This window comes from Perissodus microlepis, chromosome 19 (assembly GCF_051167445.1).
Source record: "Perissodus microlepis isolate ML-2025 ecotype Zambia chromosome 19, ASM5116744v1, whole genome shotgun sequence".
NCBI lineage: Eukaryota > Metazoa > Chordata > Actinopteri > Cichliformes > Cichlidae > Perissodus > Perissodus microlepis.
Window position 1 is genome coordinate 17335149 of NC_140479.1, and position 19176 is coordinate 17354324.

The 19176-nt window shown below is 39.2% G+C and overlaps 2 protein-coding genes across 5 annotated transcripts; one reads left to right on the plus strand and one right to left on the minus strand.

Annotated features, from left to right (window-relative positions):
* Positions 1-1875: 1875 nt before the first annotated feature.
* Positions 1876-8426, plus strand: LOC146365777 (MFS-type transporter SLC18B1-like). Of its 2 annotated transcripts, XM_084914365.1 has the most exons (14): positions 1876-2167; positions 2370-2521; positions 3051-3146; positions 3250-3323; positions 4522-4669; positions 4843-4999; positions 5079-5215; positions 5309-5410; positions 5491-5582; positions 6709-6804; positions 6922-6996; positions 7079-7172; positions 7243-7292; positions 8358-8426. In XM_084914365.1, exons 1-14 carry the CDS (start codon positions 2137-2139, stop codon positions 8404-8406), a joined length of 1353 nt encoding a protein of 450 aa, XP_084770491.1. In that variant the 5' UTR covers positions 1876-2136; the 3' UTR covers positions 8407-8426. The 2 variants fall into 2 exon arrangements, with proteins under 2 accessions (XP_084770491.1, XP_084770493.1); XM_084914367.1 differs by lacking the exon at positions 6709-6804.
* Positions 5292-18912, minus strand: ahi1 (Abelson helper integration site 1). Of its 3 annotated transcripts, none has more exons than XM_084914355.1 (27): positions 18764-18912; positions 18366-18444; positions 17494-17612; positions 16644-17224; positions 16466-16554; positions 16179-16365; positions 15761-15953; positions 15569-15664; positions 15290-15475; positions 15030-15182; positions 14767-14899; positions 14449-14572; positions 13952-14181; positions 13248-13357; positions 13049-13167; positions 12753-12883; positions 12508-12648; positions 12217-12410; positions 12076-12121; positions 11938-11990; positions 11347-11464; positions 10972-11030; positions 10789-10854; positions 10542-10704; positions 10389-10459; positions 9732-9820; positions 5292-9612 (listed from the first exon to the last, which is right to left on the minus strand). In XM_084914355.1, exons 2-27 carry the CDS (start codon positions 18373-18375, stop codon positions 9435-9437), a joined length of 3639 nt encoding a protein of 1212 aa, XP_084770481.1. In that variant the 5' UTR covers positions 18376-18444; positions 18764-18912; the 3' UTR covers positions 5292-9434. The 3 variants fall into 3 exon arrangements, with proteins under 3 accessions (XP_084770481.1, XP_084770480.1, XP_084770482.1); XM_084914354.1 differs by having other exon boundaries at positions 5292-9615; positions 18764-18911; XM_084914356.1 differs by lacking the exons at positions 5292-9612; positions 9732-9820; positions 10389-10459 and having other exon boundaries at positions 10550-10679.
* Positions 18913-19176: the final 264 nt, after the last annotated feature.

Sequence of the window (19176 nt, forward strand, 5' to 3'; positions counted from 1 at the left end):
TAATGGTTTGGAACAAAACCAGATTGGTCTGCATGAATTATTTTCGCCATTACTACTTTTAATCGACCCGCTAAGACCTTTGCCAAGATTTTTTGGTCAGAATTCAGCAAAGATATGGGGCGGTAACCATTTGGGTCTAAAGGGTCTTTCCCAGTTTTAAGAATAAATGTTATAAGTCCAGAGTGCATTGACTGAGGTAATGAGCCTACTTTGAACGCCTCATTATAAACATCGAGCAACAGGGAACTTAACATATCCTCAAATGCTCTATAGAAATCCAATGGTAACCCATCTAATCCTGGAGCTTTATTAAGTGGCATACTGTTAATTGCACGGGTAATCTCCTCCACTGTAATTGGAGCATCTATAATCTGCTGGTCAGTAGTAGAAAGCTGTGGCAGGTTTAAATCAGTAAAGAATGCTTCGAATTTCTGTTCATCTAAACTCCCTTGTGTAGAATAAAGATTATTGTAAAAGGCCCTGAATCCATCATTTATATGTCTAATAGAAGTTGAAATAACCCCATCTGATTGTCATATGCCTGGGATATGGTTCATACTGTCTTTCTGTTTAAGACGGTATGCTAATAAACAGAGATGGACAGTAACGCGTTACTTGTAAAGCGTTACTGCCCATCCGATTACTTTTCAAGTAACAAGTAAAGTAAGGGATTACTATTGCAAAAACGGTAATTAGATTACCGTTACTTTCCCGCAGGAACGCTGCGTTACTGCGTTACTAAAACCGTGATTTTTTGCGAGAATGTCTCATGACAGTGTGACAGCTGTGTGCAGATCAACAATGGATCGACTGCGGGAGAGAGTATGAGCGTGCAGCGTTTAAAGCATGGAAGTACTGACCTTACTTTAAGTTTGATTCCATAAAAAGTGACAAAAACATTAGTGTCCGCTGTGCGTGGGAAGAAAACTTCTTTTTACAGCGAAAAAAACCCACTAAACTTCCAAGCAAGCACCTAGTGCGCAACAACGTAATGGGAAATTCACAGAGAAACTCGCGGATTCTTCCACTGACCGCTGCGGAACACCTGCACCAGGGTAAACCTCCGCCTACCTACTCCTGCTTTACAGGTGAAAATAGAGCAAAAGGACCGCTAGTCTTTGACTTTATTTATTTTCTGCTGTTTTACTTGCATCTATTTGAAAGACTGAGTGTAAACACAAAAAAATATATATTTTATGTGCTGGAATGTGCAGAAAATAGGTTTAAATAGGTTTAAAACAAATTTCTTCCAGTCAGAGAATGTTGCATATAATTACATTTTTGCTTGATGCATAAAGTTAAAAGATTAAAACTAATAAAACAAGTTTTAAAAAGAGACTTTTCCATTTGATTACATTTTGTATGATGGATTGTAGAAAAAGTAGAATTGGACTGAAAGATCTATCGCTTTATCACCTATTCAGGTTGTAAATCGTGTTTTTAAAAAGTAACTAAGTAATTACTTTCGAAAAGAAGTAATCAGTAAAGTAACGGGATTACTTTTTTGGGGAAGTAATCAGTAATTAGTTACTGATTACTTTTTTCAAGTAACTTGACCAACACTGTCAGTTACACAGCTTCAATGAAGCCATTCACTGGTTAAATACAAATAACTGTGTGATTAACTGAAAAAAGCCACTTACGGGGCTGAGTGCTCAGAGAAGCCTGTGGGATAAGCTGCTCTGCCAGAGCACCAGTGAGCTTCAGTCTGGAGTGTGGTGACAGGAGAGATGGAGGTGGGAGTGAGGCATTTAATCCTGTCTGTAAAATAAATATAACAACACTTAAGTAACTTGCATGATAATTCAAAATGGCAATAATTTAATAGATTATTGAATTATTTGCTCATGCTAAAGTCAACATACAAAGACTACATATTTCCACATATATCTGGTTTACTTTAATCTGCCAGACTGCGGAGGGCAGTAATGGGATGGGACTAATTTAGTTATTACTTAGAAGAAGAAGAGAGTTAGTCTGGAAGTGTTGCCGGTAGTCCATGCTCATGATTGTTTTCACCTAACGGAGGAGGCTGTCAGAAGTATTTACTTGTCAGGATTTATCCTCTGCTCTTTCAGTTGTTCTGTCACCGTCTGTATTTCTCAGCCACTGGATACAGACCCCTTAATATTGAAAATGGATCAACATGCTGATCCTCCGACGAGAGGTTTGTGACCTTTGTACCCTGTGGAAATTAAATTACTGTGTAAAATAAACTGAGAAGTGTTGGCAGATACTCAGCTCAACATAGCTGACCTCTTGACTTTTTTCCTTATCTCTGCCAAAAGTTTAACCGCAAACTTTATGTTCTTTCAACTCAGCGTGGCCTAATCTCATTATTCATGTTTCTCTTCCCGTTTTCTCTTCAGATAACAACACAGATAACAACACCACAGCTGAATCAACAGATCCTCCTCACAGGTTCACAAGAAAAGAGATTCTCACCTTAATATCAGTGGCATCTGTGAACTTTGGCTCTATGATTTGCTACTCAATATTGGGCCCATTTTTTCCCACCGAGGTAAGCTCAAGGAAGCCAGCATCATAGGGTACAAATCACATGTTACAGCACAAGAGGTTAAAGGTTCAAGATATTAAAAGTTTTAAAACTTAGCTTATGAATGCAGCTTTTGACTGAAGAAATAAAACACGTTCTCTCATACATGCAAGTCATATATCAGCAAACAAATCTTTTCTAGCCAGAGGAAACTGGGAACAAGCATCTCCTTCTACTAAAATGTATTTGTGCTCCCATGTAGTTGTACAGTTCACAGGTTAGACTATTGTTCACCTTAAGAACTCAGTAATGTCTTCTGAAGGGAATGAATGAGTAGTCATGCGCTACCAACAGACATCCTCCCTGAAGGCCAGTGAAGACTGGCTCTTTTGTAATCAGCCGTTCAAGGTCTGTCATGAGCTAGAAATGCAAATGTTGGAAAAGAGTGGCACAACAAGCTGGCTAGTTAAAAAGACATTATATTATCCCTGCTGTTTTTGTTGTTGTTATATAGATCCCCTAACTTTATCTGTTGTCCTGTTTTAATATTTAGGCAGTGAAGAAAGGAGCCAGTCAGACTGTAGTTGGTGTCATATTTGGGTGTTATGCTGTCTCCAATTTAATTAGTTCATTGATATTGGGAAAATATGTAAGTATACACTTTAACTTCATGCCATATACATGGCAATTTGGAGCACAGGTGTAACCAGAGAGTCTGTAACAGTGCAGCTGACCCATTCTTTGTGTATCAGATTGTCCAGATTGGTGCTAAGTTCATGCTTATTGCAGGACTTTTTGTATCATCGTGCTGCACTATTATATTTGGGTAAGTGATCTGTGTTTCATGTTAACTATGATAATGATAATGATTTGTTTTACACACACCTTTTCAGTGTGCTTTTGGAGTTCGCTTTTCAGCATGACTCAGCAAGTTGCTGCTGCTGCTTCTGCTCTCCGACTCTCCACACAGCGTGCTGCTTAAATAGGGGAGGCATGATTCAACAGTGGTTACCAGCTGTCAGCCATCCTCCCCTGGCACTGCCTCCTGAACCTGCTGCCCTATCCCTCTTCAGCAGCCGAAAAACAAACAACACCCCCGCCACACTCCCACAAATTTCCTGAAAATACCAAACTAACAATGAATTTATTCATGTAAAAAATAATGTTTTGTGCTGAATAAACAAAATTAAAACAGATCCATTAGCCACAATGTTTAGCACACGGTTGTATATTTATAGTTATTCCCATATACATATTGTTCTGCTGTAAATAATGATAACTCAAAATGTAGCTTTAATGTTGCCCACTCATAAGGACACAAAAGGTTCAAGACAAACCATGACAGAAAATATAACAAAGTTCATGGGGAAAGATGATACGACAACACAGAAAGAATAAGACAAGCCTGGAGGAACAGAATCAAAAGGAGATCAGCTAAATGAACTTAGAGAACTGAAGGTATAAAAAAAAGGAACTTATATGGTAAATGGCCTGTATTTGTATAGCGCTTTACTAGTCTCTAAGGACCCCAAAGCGCTTTACACAACCAGTCATCCACCCATTCACACACACTGGTGATGGCAAGCTACATTGTAGCCACAGCCACCCTGGGGCGCACTGACAGAGGCGAGGCTGCCGGACACTGGCGCCACCGGCCGTGAAGTGTCTTGCCCAAGGAGACAACGACCGAGACTGTCCAAGCCGGGGCTCGAACCAGCAACCTTCCGATTACAAGGCGAACTCCCAACTCTTGAGCCACGATCGCCCCCCTATGAAGCGGCAGGACATAAACAGGACACATAAAAACAAAGAAATCACAATGTGAATAGAAAGCTAGATTCCATGAATACAGAACCCTAATCCAAACATAACCCAAAATACAAAACAAGAAAGAACCCCTCTGGGGCCAAGGCCCAGAGACCATGGCACAATCACCTTTGTTTCAGATCACACGCAGTTCCTCTGAGCTTATTTATTTCGTCTGCATTTCCTTTAATCTTGGCTGGCTCTTGTCTTCTTTGCAGATTTCTTGATCGGGCTCCTGCAGGACCTATATTCATCAGTCTGTGCTTTGTTGTGAGGTCGCTTGATGCTGTCGGCTTTGGCGCTGCTACAATGTCTGCTTTCGCCATCACAGCACAAATATTCCCAAACAATGTGGCAACTGTTTTGGTGAGGGTGGACAAACTTGTCAGACTGGCATGCTGTTTAGACATTAGAATCACGAGAAAACAGAAACAGCATTATAGGTTTAAGTTTTTATGTATCTCTCACAAAACAACTGGCTCTTGGCTATGATGTAAGAAATTCCCACAGTATAGTAATCTGGGTCACTTCTGTTTTAGGGTATTTTGGAGATTTTTGCAGGACTCAGCCTTATCCTGGGACCACCACTGGGAGGGTGGCTCTACCAGACTTTTGGATACAATGTCCCTTTTTTAAGTCTTGGATGCTTGCTGTTGATTATGGTTCCTTTCAACATTTACGTCCTGCCATCCATTGGTATGTAACACTTGAGATTTAGGTGTATTGTTTGGGTTTATTATTTAAAAATTGCCATTTTGTGTTTTTTTCGTCTCAGAGGCAGTCCCTTCGAAGGATTCATTCTTTCGACTACTCACCCACGTGAAAACAATCCTGGTTTGCTACGTGGTATTCACTCTCAGTGCAGGTCTGGGCTTTTTAGATGCCACTTTGTCACTCTTTGCTATTAACAGGGTAATGATATCCTTTATGATAAAGTCAGCTTACGTTTCCTAGAGTTTTTGTGCATTCCTTGAACAACTTTTTTCCCCTATCCATCATCCTTAGTTTGGTCTCTCAAATGGCTACGTGGGACTAATAATGCTTGGTTTGCCTTTAGTGTATATTCTGGCATCACCGCTGATGGGGTATTTCACAGATAAATATCCCGTATGTATCCAAGAAATCAAAATGACTAAATGTGTATAATTATCTTTTCTTTTTAAAAAAAATTTGATCTTGTGCACCAGGCCACTAGGATCGCTCTCTTGGTGACAGGCGGCATCGCTGCTACAATTGGCTTCTGTCTGCTTGGTCCCGCCCCTTTTCTTCACATCCAGAGGTTAGTGTGGGATTCAGGTAAAATTAACACTTCTGTATTTAAAAATGATGGACATTTTAAGAAAGATGTGTATCCCCCTCTGAGCCAAGAGTCATATCAGAGGAGAGATTGGAGTAGACTTTACTAACGTCATTTTTACAATGTCTAATTCCAGGAAATAATTGCACCTGCCAGGTAACAGTCACACTGTGAATAAGTGTCTTAAACCCTTAATATTTTTCACGGCTAGCAGGGAGCGACTCCTGTGGTAGCAAAAAAGAAAGCCCATTGTGAGGAATTAACTCTACTTTAAATGTTATTATATAACACTAAATATGGTGCTAATTACTTTAGAGTCTCAATTTCCAGGTTTAAGTTTAATACTGGTTACATGTCCCAGAGTAACTGGCACCTTGACCAGACACTTTTGGTAGCCATCAACAAGCTTTAGGCATATTTCAAGTTGCATATTTGAACAATATTTTTAAGGTGTTGATTTTGGAGCACGAGCTTCTTTCTAGGTGATTTAAAACTTGTTTCACCGCAGATGCTGGTGTTTCAGGAGTTTCTAGTTAATGGCATGTTTGAGCCTTGGTTCCTGGGCTGTTCATGAACATCCTAACCAATTTCCTCTCAACTAAAGGTGACAGTTTGGGTCTTCTTCTAGACCTTGGCAAAGTGGTGACATATTTTGATAAGAGACCTTTCCACCTTGTGTAAATCTTCAACTCTCCTTGTTAGATTATCACTGAGTTCCTTGGACTTGCCATTGTTCTGAGTATTGGTCAGTGCTTCTCACCGCTCTCCTTCTGTCACAAATCACCCCCTAAAACTCATTTCCACCACTCCCTCCTGTCTGTACTCTCTTCTCCATTGTGCATTGCTTTGGATGGTTGAATCCAGGTATTTAAATTCATTCACCTTCACTGCCTCTGCTCTTGGCAACTTCACTATTATGTCTGTCTCCCTATCATTGACACATGGGTCGGTTACTTTGGATGGTTAAGCCCTGGTATTTAAAATCTACACCGCTGCAAGGGGAGTGGGACATGTTGCCTCAACAAGTCATATACTGAATTAATCCCTTTGCCTTAAAAAGCCAAACTTCTATATCCTTTTTTTTTTTTTTTTTTTTTTTTACATTTAGTCAGCTGTGGTTGCTGGTCGTCATGCTTGGTCTAATTGGGCTTTCTCTGGCAATAAGTGTAATCCCCATATTCCCTGAGCTCATTTCATGTGCACAGTGAGTTGCTTCACATAATGCTCAACATTAATGAACTACAGTTTGTTTTTTGTGGGGTTTTTTTCATAAATATGGCTGGATGAAACAAATATTCTACAATTTAGTTTTTCCTCATAGTGAAATAGGATTTGAAGAGGGGCTAAGTACACTTGGAATGGTATCTGGGTTATATGAAGCAGTGTGGTGCACTGGGTGAGTCCCTAATTTATCTCTTTTCTGGCATTTAGCTTATTAGTGCCGTGATTTTTGCTCTAATTTTGTGCTCGTTTTTAAGGACGTTTTATGGCCCCATTGTGGGAGGAATTATTGTTCAACAGCTCGGCTTTGAATGGGCTGCTGTAGTTCAAGGAGCGTTGGCATTTTTGGGTGTAAGTATCAGTGGCTGCAGCGTTTAGATATTTTATGTCAATACAATGTTAATGATCACTCTGTCCTCAGGCATTTCTCATCTTCATGTATTCTCTCTGTCAACGGACAAAACGACAAAGGTAGGCCTAAACTTTAAATGAACATAATAAGTTCTCTTTCATAGTATTCATTTCGTTTCTCACTATGGGAACGCCTTCTATGTGACCTCATCCGAAGCTGAAATGCCATTACGTTAGCTCTTACAGGCTTTTTAAGTGACGCTCATGTCAGGAGGGGCTAGGGCCTCCCCATATAATAGACTGACATAGTGTCAGATGTCATTCAAAAACTCTTCTCACTTCTTACAGAAGTCTGTCAATAACTGTGCTGTTGGGTTTAAGCTAAACTGTCCACTGTCCTTGCAGCAGATTTTCGGTCCAGGGGCAACCCACTGAACGCAGACTAGAGGCTTCAACCCTCCACTATACTTTCCCACCAGTGGCCCTCCTGACAGCCCTGTGCTGGGAAGAGAAACATTGACTGGCTGAGATTTTTTTAGCTGCTTTCCAGCCCATCTTGACCTCATCTTCATCCCAAAGGTTATCAGTACATGTTCCCCAATAGTATTGCCTGACTTTTACCAGCTGGCCTCCATGCACATTCCACTAGGGGCCTGGCTACCTTATAGGCTCTCTCTAAGGGAGTTTTATCCAGGAGGTGTGTGCAACTCCATGCTGGGCCTCATCTCACGCATTTGTTAGGTTTTATAAGCTAGATGTGACAGCGCCTAACCTAGCGCATTCAGTCCTCAGTACAGGTTCTTTGTTCACCAAACAAATGCTTTGAAAAAGAACTTAAGGTTATGTATATAACCCTGGTTCTCCAAGTAGCATGAGTGTCTCACCAGACCATTCTCCTCTCTATAAAAAATGAAAAGGTGGGCTTGTTTTGAATGACATGTGACACTATTTCAGCCTATTATATATGGAGGCCATGGCCCCTCCTGACATAGGCAGGTGGCATTTGAGCTTCTGATGAGGTCCTACAGGAGGCGTTCCCATAGTGAGACACTCATTTGTGCTACTCAGAGGTTATACATGTATAACCTCAAGATCTGTGATTTCTTCTAAATAGATTTATTTATTTTTTTAACGTCTGCAACAACAGCAAAAATTGTACCTCTTTTTTTAACTTTTACATTTCAGGGTCCAAGAAAACAACCAACAAGCAGATGAAAGAACCCCTCTCCTATGATCCTGTGTTCCAGCTCCAAGTTACACAACTTTTTAAACATCTTATCAGTCATTATTTGTTATCAAGCTGATATTGTTTTAATGTTGTGTCTTTTAGTTATTTTTATCTGGTCCTAGGGCATGTGCTATAGTGGGAATTCCCTGAGAGGTATTTTAAGAAAAAAGCTAGATACATTCATGGAGTGGGTCCAGCTGCATTCCCAACGGGTTCCCAGATATATTTGATCATTTATTTGGGGGACAACATGCACATTAAAATTTAAACAATAAGTTAGACTCCCATGCAGGTATCCACAAACACAAACACCTGCCAAAGTACTTTAAACTGCCTTGTAATAGTTTCTCCAACACTGCCATGATGACTCACACAATAACACCAGCCACCCACAGTTTGGTTAGTAAGAATGAGTTTTTATGGCCAATGGCTTAAAAGTAAAGCAGTGCAAGTTATACAGGTCATTAGTACCTTTCATACTGTGCTAATTCTTCAAACAGGGAATTTATTGCAGTTTTCACTGCAGTTAGAAATGTTGAATGTTTTACCTTCTTTTCTGCCTGCATTATAGATTTATTTAACACTGATATTGAGTTTTTTTCACTCATTTTTTGTACATTAGCATTCAAATGTGACAATGTAAGGGACTGCAAAGACTGCTTATTATCCAGATGGAAATAAAACTATAAAGGAATTTGTTTATGTTGTGAAGAAATATATTTATATAAAACTTCTAAATCTCTTCCAAGGTAATCAAGTGGAATTACAATATTACATACGTTTACACAGTATTATCTGTTTTCTTACATGGATAAGTTATTCAAAATATTCAAAAAATATGTTTATCAGCATTATACAATTACAATATTTTTATAAACATATTTAACAAATTTAATCTGTATTAGGTGCAATATAAACTGTGACTTTTCAAAACTAAAAAAATATTTACAAACAAAAAAAAGTGAAAAATAGATCACAGCTGAAATAAAAATCAGAATAAAGCAGACATACGGTTGCTGTTTGTTTCCATGAGTTTATGGATCAGGCTCAAAGGCACTGTTTGTATTGTCTGTTGGCCTCTTTGGCAGAGGTCGCCCTGCTGATCTGCCTATCCTCCTGGTGCTACTGGTCGACGCCGATGCGTCTGCATCTGAAAACGTGGCTTGAGAGGAAGCTGCAGGGACTCGTGGCTTTTTCACCTTCTTTTTTCTTCTACTTCAATGGGGGAAACGTATTTCACAATCAGCACTTAATATCTCTCCACCACAATACAGCTTCATCAGCCTGTGTAGTTAGGAGTAGTTCAGAGTGAAGCAAAGAGAGCCACTTACCTAGTAACTGCCATCTCAGGTTCCGTGTCGGAAAGCGTCGGCTCGGAAAGAAACCTAAGTTCTCCAGAAGAACTAATGGCAGCAGACACCTTGGAGATACGAGTATAAAGAAAAAAGTGATGGCCCATGGGAACAGGAAAATCACGCATATATAAAACCAGACCACATTTGTGAATTTATGAAATGAAAAGCAATCAAAGTGACACTTGCCCACTGTAGGCTTTAAAATGACTCATGGTTTGTCATAGTTTCGCCAAAATAGCTGCTTACAGCAGAACATGGAAGTTGTAGCTACAGCTAGATTTGCATCAGAAGACTGAAAAATACAGAAACTGATATTTTGTTCCAAATCTCTTATTTTCATGCACAAAAGGTGGAATGACGAAAACCACTGCTGTTCAAAATATTGTTGTAGCTGTGGTACGTAAAAGGAGAACCAGGAACCACAGAGCAATATATTGATATTTTACAGTCTTCTCTTCTTTTTTGTTGCTGACATGAAATCAAGCTGACAAATTTTTTTGACAAAAGGCCTACAGTGGGTATAAAAAGATGAATTAATGAGATGTAAACTCCACCCCCACTTCACCTTTTAGCCAAAGTACATTAATGAACACGTCCCAGTCAGACGCCACTCTGATTTTTTTGTTCTCTTACCCTAGTAGGTGTTGACCTCTCATCAGGCTCTTTAGACAAAGGCATGTGAGTCACCTCTTCATTGTAATCTCCTACAACAATAACATGTTTTTATCATTTTTATAAACAATTTTTTAAAAGCATATCTACCACAAGAAAAGATAATCCACCTACTCTGATCTGCTACGTAAGAAGCAAGAAAATATCCCTGCTGCCCATTTTCAAGGCGTCCAAACCACCAGTTCTCGTTGTCTTTGTACAGTACTTGGATGACATCACCACGGCGAATGGTCAATTCATCAGAGCGATTTGCTTTGTAATCATAAAGAGAAACAACCTATGAATGGAACAGAAAGGTAGGACAGTTGAATAAGTGTGAAATAAGGCTGCGGCTGAGCTTTAAATTACACTGGATACTTACTACTTGCTGAACAGGGGCAGAATCGGTTTCCACGTGGATCCCTGAAGAGACGTGGTCAAGAAGAGTCTGACAAGGAAAAAAGGAAATAACTTCATTCTTATAGCAACAAGCAAGCAGACACCACTGCAGTCCTTGCCTATCTCAGCAGCATTAAAATTAATTGGAAACATTACAAAATCTTACCGTCTGTAGTCTAAAAGACGAAGCACCTTTTAGAAGATGACCGACAGGACTGAACCCACCTAAAAGTATAAGAAAAAACATCAAGAATTGAAACTGCAGTAATATTTTATGTATTACCACGGTAAATAGTATACATTACTACAGTAACTGCAATTTGCAGTAGTCACTTCAAGAGATGGGTAACAATTGCCAGCAGTCCATCTGTGTTTCTGTTCATAGCACACATGCAGCACAGTGCTGAAAAGACTTGGCCCAAGTTGTACATAGCACAGTTATAATCTTCATAATCATTTGAATTCAGTTACACAGCTCCATTGAAGCCATTCACTGGATAAAGACAAATAACTGTGTGATTAACTGAAAAAAGCCACTTACGGGGCTGAGTGCTCAGAGAAGCCTGTGGGATAAGCTGCTCTGCCAGAGCACCAGTGAGCTTCAGTCTGGAGTGTGGTGACAGGAGAGATGGAGGTGGGAGTGAGGCATTTAATCCTGTCTGTAAATAAAACGAATAAATAAATATATAACAGCATTAAGGTGCAATAAATCAATTAATGCAATTTTCTGTTTTATATTATAATAAAAGTAAAATTCACATTTGTGTATTTCATGTAAACCCTCTAATACAATTCTCACTGTCAGGAACACAGATTTAAAATCAAGGTTAAATAGAAATCTAAACATTTCTTTGAAATATGAAAACATAAATTAACACAGGGCGGGATTAGCATATTACACAAAGGGGAAAATGGCTGAGTTTACAATTAAAGTATATAAACCCGGTTCTATGCTGTTTCCCTTCTCAACACATTGAGGGCAACTGAACAATAAAGCAATTGGAGGCAGATTACAGAAAACAAAATCAATATTGACAGAAAAGGCTCATAAAGCTTGTTCACCATCTGTGACCTCAGCAATGCTTCAGTATACAAAGGTGTGTATTTTGGTATAGTACTGATAAAAACTCACTGTGCCGACATCTGATGTGAAGCTCCGGCCTGTGTGAGTACTGCTTAATTTATCTGCAAACCAGAAAAATAGGTTAAAATACCAAATCTAATACAGCTAATTATATAAAGTCCTTCTCATCTAAACTGCTTAGAGTACCTTGCTCATAAATGAATCCAGTAGCAGAAGATCTTTGACGTGGTTCCTGAAAAAAATATGTAAAAGAATTTCTAAGAATTTCAGTTAATTTAACTGCACACTTATTTCACTCTACATTTAAAAATTAACATCAGCATTTACCAGAACTGAGTCCAGTTGTTCCTTCACACACTGCATTTTCAGTGCAAGTCTTGTTGCTTGGGCAAACTGATCCATGGCTGCAGAAATAGATGTGTCCTGCAAAGCTAGAGGGTCAGGTGTGTTTATAACAGTTTTGATATCTTCAGAAGCTGATCTGCTTGCTGCTTTCATACTGTGCACCTCCATCTGGGAAACTAGAAAAAATAAGAGAAAAATAAGGCAGAAATGAAGCCGTGCAAGTCTGTACAATACTACTGACTAACTTCTTCCTTTGTCAAACAAAACACAAACCTTTGCGGTCATACAGGTACACGTGGACAGGCTGGCTCTGACCGAAGGCACAGAAAGCTACCATGTTCTCGTAGGGGTGAAATGACACGCCGTGGAGAGCCGTGGGGTAACAAAGCTCTGAATATACTGCAACTTGATCACCTGGGAAAAGAAACGGCTGGAGCAACTATGCAGAATACTGTCAAAAACATTAAGAACCGACTAGTTTCTTTGTTACAGGAAAAAATAAAAAATTTCATGCTCACCTGTATCAGTATTCCAGACATACGCCATCCCATCCTCACTGCCAGAAAAGATGAAGTTCCCACATGGTGTAAAAGTACTGTAAATCCTCTCTCTGTAGTTAATGGCTCCAGTGTATTTCTTTACAGCCAGACTTAAAGAGGGAAAGCCAAACACATATTCAAACACACATACAATAATATAATAATCACTCCTCATTTATATGCAAAGTATAATACAATACTATAATATTTGTCTTTGCTTTATTATATTTCTATTTTCTACAATTTCACACAATACTTTTCTAATTTCGCCTTACATTCTCAAATCCATCATCCTCAGCACACTGTCTTTGGCATGTATGAGCAGGCACCGCCCATTCGGATGGAGCTGCAGCATGTTGATGGGGATACCACTGAGATCACTCTCATCAATTTTCTGCCAAAAGAAAACATGGGATTTTAAAATGACCATAAACTAACATTAGCTAAATAAAGAAATAGTATCAATTCGTGTACCCTCTCTATACACCAGTGGCGACATGGCTGCTGCCGCTGCCTGCTGTCATTTACTGAGGTTTTCCACACAATGATGAGGCCCATGTTGTCTCCAGAAAACATTCGTCGACCTATTTACAATGAAAACAACATCAGATATGGCATAAGATATACAAGAGAACAAGCCTCACATTTATTATAAAAGAGTAGCAAAACCAAACACAACACCCCTTCACAGAAAGGCACACATGTGCCTCATAGACACAAAACCAGAATTAGTTGGCTGGCTTTGAGTCTTTCTTTGCTTTAAAGAGAGCAGCTTTCCTTCTCTCTGAACTGGGCCTTGAAGTAAATGACAGTGACCGTAAACAGTCTAAGATAAATTTAAATCTCAGTTACTCTCTCTAATAATAGAAAAAAATAGTCCAAGGCAAGTCAAAGCAAATCAGTCAGTCTGGCATAAAGGTTATACTGGCAGGAATGTTTGGGAAAAAATTGGAGGATTGGTGGATTTATAAAAACAGAGCTATACATAAAGTTCACTTTAACCACCATTTTATTTACAGCTATTAATAACAAGATTCATTAAAACATATACAAGACACATCATTCTTTAAGAGACTACATTTACTCTTATCTTGTTCCAAGTTTTCCTAACTCACAGTAGCTGACAACACAAACACACACACATCGGGGACATGTTTCCATAACAGGGCTTACAGTACCTTCGGAGTCAAAGCAAACTGTGTTAATGAAACTGCCGTGACCCTCAAACTCCTGCAGCAGCTGGCCATTCACATCACCGACATCAACTCTCCACACTCGTATTAGGCAGTCGTAGCCCCCAGTTACCACCAGGTTCTGGGCTGTAGGATGGTACCGAGCACTGTACACAAACGATGGATGAGGGAGCACCTTCTGGGCTGTTACTTGAAGCCTCTCTACATTCCACTCCCTGAGGGAAACAATGTAAAAATACAAAAAATATTTTATATAAAGAAAAATGCGTTTGCTAGTTTTTAAATCAGAACATCACCAGTATTGTTGAGGCCGGTTCTCAAAAAAGCAATGTATTACACACACTACAACTTAGTTAACTTACTTTATTTAGAGCTAAAATATAATAGATTATACAAAAACTGAGTCACTACAAGAAACAGTGACACCTCATTCACTTCTAATCACTTTTATTTAATCTTACATTGTACAAAGACAAAGTTACCTGACAGTTCCATCAGAGGAGGCAGACAAAAGGCTGCGGTCATCTCTGGACCAGCAGAGATCATACACTATTTTGAGGTGACCATTGAAGGCAGCCAAAACCTTGCCAGAGGGAATCTCATACACTGAAATAAAAACAGCATTTTATTTTATTTATTTATTTTTTACCTGATTTTTAAAAAATATATATGCACAGACATGGGAGAATCCAGATGTCATCAAAGAGGTGTTCATGGCATACAAACAGCAAAGAAATTACCTGGTTGGAGTCAACAAAGCATTAGAAGGGGGACTTTTACACCGATGAGATGTGACCTACCTACAACAGGGAACGCATCTTTGTCAGCACAAGCAGCAGCCAGTATGGTTCCAGCGTGAGAAAAGAGTACTGTGAAACAGCCCATCTGACCACCACGAAATGCCAGCATAGGCTTGTTAGGAATTCGACAGATCTGCAACAGTAAAACTCTCTTTAGTTGTTTGACTGCCACTCTTTGCTACTTACCCATGTTCAGGCTAAAAATATGAACATGTATATTTGTATGTAATATTGATAGGAGCAGTTTAAACCCTTCTACAAACCTGACCAGGCAGCCTGCTCCATCTCAAGGTTGGAGGTTTGCTGTCTAGAGGTTGTGTCAGACTTCTCTTGGTGATCTCATTCTGCAGTTCACTATAGGAGGTGCTGCCTCTCTCCTCCTGCAGTGCCATCATAGACCGAATACTAGGGTCCACCTGAAGAACATAACCAGCTCAGCTACAACAGGATACACCTGAATCCATCCATGTACATATGAAGATTTATTAACCTTCCAACAACTAGGCAGTAGCAGCTAACTTACATGCTCAGGGAGTTTAATGCCTTTTACTGTAACATAGAGGGTAGATGCATATTTGGTTCTTGGGTACTTTCTCCACCATTCAACCACCTCAACTGTTTTAGGTTGGCTCTTTGCCCGATGTGGAGGGCAAAGGAGCTGGAGACGAAGTTTACTGTCAATATTCAGCACACCATTTGTGCCAACAAGCTGAAAAATGGAGGGGCATACATATTAACAGGGGAGATTAAAATGCAATCAGACTGATCTTTTCTTTCTAAATGACCAGATTAAACACATTACCTTCAGAAATGCCCAGGCAATCTTTCGGAAACCTCGATCATGCTTGTCAACATCAATGTTGGCTCTTGCTTCTTCCATAGTCACAAAATCAAGGATCTTTGCAAAATATTTCAATAAAGGAAATTACTGTCACACATGTTAAAATATGGTTTATTAACTGTTTTTATTAACTGTTATTGAAATAACTCTTACTTCAAAGAACAGTATGACTTTGGGGCCTTCGTCATGTTGTTGAACAAAGTAGCCAAAACGTTCATTGAAGATGATCTGCTCCTGCCACTCAGGGACGACTGATTTGTTCTTCTTGAAGTCATAAGGCTGGGTCATGATGGGGAGAATGTGGTCAACGTTTTCCTGCTCATAAAATGAGGATACGGGGCGATGACTACAAAAAAGAAAAACAAATTTGAATTGAAGGCAAAATGTGTTATAATTCAAAGGTTTTGGCACAGTTAAGTGGCTTATAAATACAAATATCTATAGATCGTGCCTAAATTTAACTGAAAAACAAATAACTATGGTCCATTTATTTTAAGGTAAAAATTTCTAAATAAAAAATATGCCCAGAAATTGAAACACACCACTAAACTTAATAGCAGAAATGTCTCACCAGTCTTCTTTCTTCACATATTGCCCTGTGGCTTCATCAACAACGTGGATCTTCACCATGGGGTGTGAAATCATCAAGTTGGTCTTGAGGCGGTCTGTTCTGTGAATGTACACTCCAAGAACAAGGTTGTCATCAAAAACTGGTTTCTGAGGTGCTTCTGACTCCACTTCACTCTGGTCTTTGACAACTACAAGGGGAGAAAACAAAATATGAAATGCATCACCATCAACACCTTTCTTCACCTTTAACTGGAACTTGGTGAATCCTGAGAATTATTGTGCAATCACCATGTTTTTTCTTCCTCTTTTTCTTCTTTCCCTTGGATTCTGTTTCATTTTCCACATCAGCATCCAGGTCTGTATCTTCATCTTGATCCCTGGAGGCAAAAAAAGAAGTAGAAAGAAATCAAACACTGTTGCTTTATCACTAAATATAACTCCATAGTACACTAATAGTTATACACACCCTGCATCTGAATCTGTGACTACAGATTTCATCTTTTTCTTTTTCTTCTTCCCCACATCATTACTAAGTGTAACACTTTGTGAGACAGCACTCTCATCTTCTCCTTTGACCCTTGTCCTCCTTGAAGTCCTCTGCTCCTCCTTTACTATCTTTTGCTGGTATTCATGCAATAGGTTATCTTCTGTGTCCTCCTCCTGGCTTGCTTCTTTAGCCTCTGTATCACCTTTGCTTTTTCCCTTTTTAATTTTTTGCTTTGGGGCCTTTCCACCTACAGAATCATTTGGATCCAATGGAATTTCAGACTTTGATGCATTTGCATCCTCTTGGATGTGACTTCCGATGTCCTCGGGCATAGGAGGAGAGGGAAGGTCCCTCTTACTTTTTCTTTTAGATTTTGATGTTTTAATCCCCTCTTGGTTTCTATTGTTGTTAAAATTAACCTTCTCTGAAATTTCTCTCTCCCTTCTTTTATTCTTTGTGTAGCGAGGGCTGCCCTCTTCTGGGTCATATGTGTTCTGGAGGATGGTCTCATTGTCTTCTGTGTCCTTCTCAAGGTTGAGATTTTTTTTTAGATTCTGAAGCTAAAGAGGAAAAGGGAAAGAGGTGTCAGTACTTCCAGTCTTTTTATTTTGTTATTTATTAAAACTTCCGCAATTAAAATATGTCCGACATGTTGTCTGTTTTGGAAGAAGGGCATCATGACAGCCTTGTTCACATAAAATGCAGAATCCACAAAGATTATGAACTATTCAGAAATAGTTTTAAGACATGTCCTGCAAGTTCTATATGTTTTTGCCAACATATAGAGCATCTGATGTAAAACTATCAATAGAGCACAAGAATGACATACCACAATAGTCTCCGGAGTTTCAGTGCTTTTCTTTTTCAACTTTTTCTTCTCAGATTCTGTGTACTTCTTGAAGACTTCATTAAATCTTTCCCGGGTTTTTGCCCGGTCTTCACTCTCACCTATAAAAGGGAACATTTTAAATAGATTACATGACAATGCAGATTAGACTTTATAACATAAATAAGATTAACTACACGTTGTTGATAACACTTCTGTAGATTGATCAAATCTTTTTGCAAAACTTGTAACTGCATTTTTACACTACTGCATCACACCAAGTAAGAGAAGTAAGAGTAGCAATGCAACAGACAGGGGACAAGTGAGGTGAAGAAGAGAGTGCAGGCATGGTGGAGTGGGTGGAGATAAATATGAGAGGAAAGAAGGACACCAACAACATTTTGCAACATTTTAGTGAGACCTAATATGATGTATGGTTTGGAGATGGTGGCACCAAGAATAAGACAGGAATCTGGGCTGGAGCTGGTGATGGAGTTGAAAATGTTAACAATGTTAAGGGAGTGACCAGAATGGACAGGATTAAAAATGAGTACATCATAGGGACAGCTCAGGTTTAAGAGTTTGGAAACGTTAACGAAACAAGACCGAGGGGGTTTGGGCATGTCCAGAGGAGGGGATAGCGGATCGATTGGAAATATGTTACATAAAGCTACCAAACAGGAGGAAAAGAGAAAGACTACAGAAAAGATCCTGGAATGTAGTGAAGAAGGAAATGCAGAGGGATAAGGAGAGATGCAGGCAGATGATGTACTGTGGCGACCCCAAATGGGAGCAGCCGATACAAAACGGCATTGATACTTTAATTTAAAGAACCTTCCACCATTGGAGTGAGGAGGGAACAGCAGGAAACTTACCTGCTGGCATTCTCAGACAGCGTGATGTTTCTCTTTCCGAGCGCAAAATGAGAATAATCCACGACTTAAGACTCTCATTCTAAAAAAAAATACATGACAACGACGTTAAAGTTGCACAACAAAACCTCTACTGGGTTAGCTAGGTTTTGCTAGCCAAGCGTTTAATTATATAGTTTAGCACTCTAGTAAAACAAACCCGTATTAAGTCTCCCATGGTGTTTTTATTTGCTGAAGTCAGAGTATAGGAAAAAGTACAGTTTGTGTGAACCACTAACCTTAGCCACTTTAGCAGCTAGCTTGCTAAATGCTTCTGATAGCTCACTGACTTTACAGGGTTACTACATTTGGTAAGATAATATTTAGGGGCTTCAACGAACAGTCTGAGTATTAAAACAAACCTCGCTCCACAGAAGCAGTCCGTAAAAGTATGTATAAGAAGCAGAAGAGTTGGCCGAGGGTCAGCGCATGTATCTACTCTGCAGTGATTGTCCTGTCCTCCATCTTTAACAACAACGCTTCGACGGTTTCCAAGTCAACAAAGCTGAAAAAGAGAGGCGGAGCCGGTCAAACGTAATCTGACGTACATACAAAAACAACAAATTAACCAATCAAAGCTGAAGACAGAATTTAGCTTCATTTTCTTCTTATTTTATGTCTACCTCTAAAAGCCTGATGTTTATCTGTCCATAATGTTAAATATAGAAAAATAAGTTATCGCATTAATACAATGGCCAGAAAAGAAGTATCCTATTAATTTATTCAAGTAATGAATACTAATGTTTTTACCCGTGTTGCACTTTTTTGTAAGCTG

What these genes read in the sequence shown, in the direction of transcription:
- LOC146365777 (XM_084914365.1), top strand. Translation starts at nt 2,137, where the DNA reads ATGGATCAACATGCTGATCCTCCGACGAGAG. An exon ending in TGCTGCACTATTATATTTGG is followed by an intron (nt 3,324 to 4,521) that starts GTAAGTGATCTG and finishes TCTTCTTTGCAG; the next exon opens with ATTTCTTGATCGGGCTCCTG. An exon ending in CACTCTTTGCTATTAACAGG is followed by an intron (nt 5,216 to 5,308) that starts GTAATGATATCC and finishes CATCATCCTTAG; the next exon opens with TTTGGTCTCTCAAATGGCTA.
- ahi1 (XM_084914354.1), bottom strand. An exon ending in GGAGCAGGCTGCCTGGTCAG is followed by an intron (nt 14,900 to 15,029) that starts GTTTGTAGAAGG and finishes TTACTGTTGCAG; the next exon opens with ATCTGTCGAATTCCTAACAA. An exon ending in TTCTTACGTAGCAGATCAGA is followed by an intron (nt 10,460 to 10,541) that starts GTAGGTGGATTA and finishes TTATTGTTGTAG; the next exon opens with GAGATTACAATGAAGAGGTG.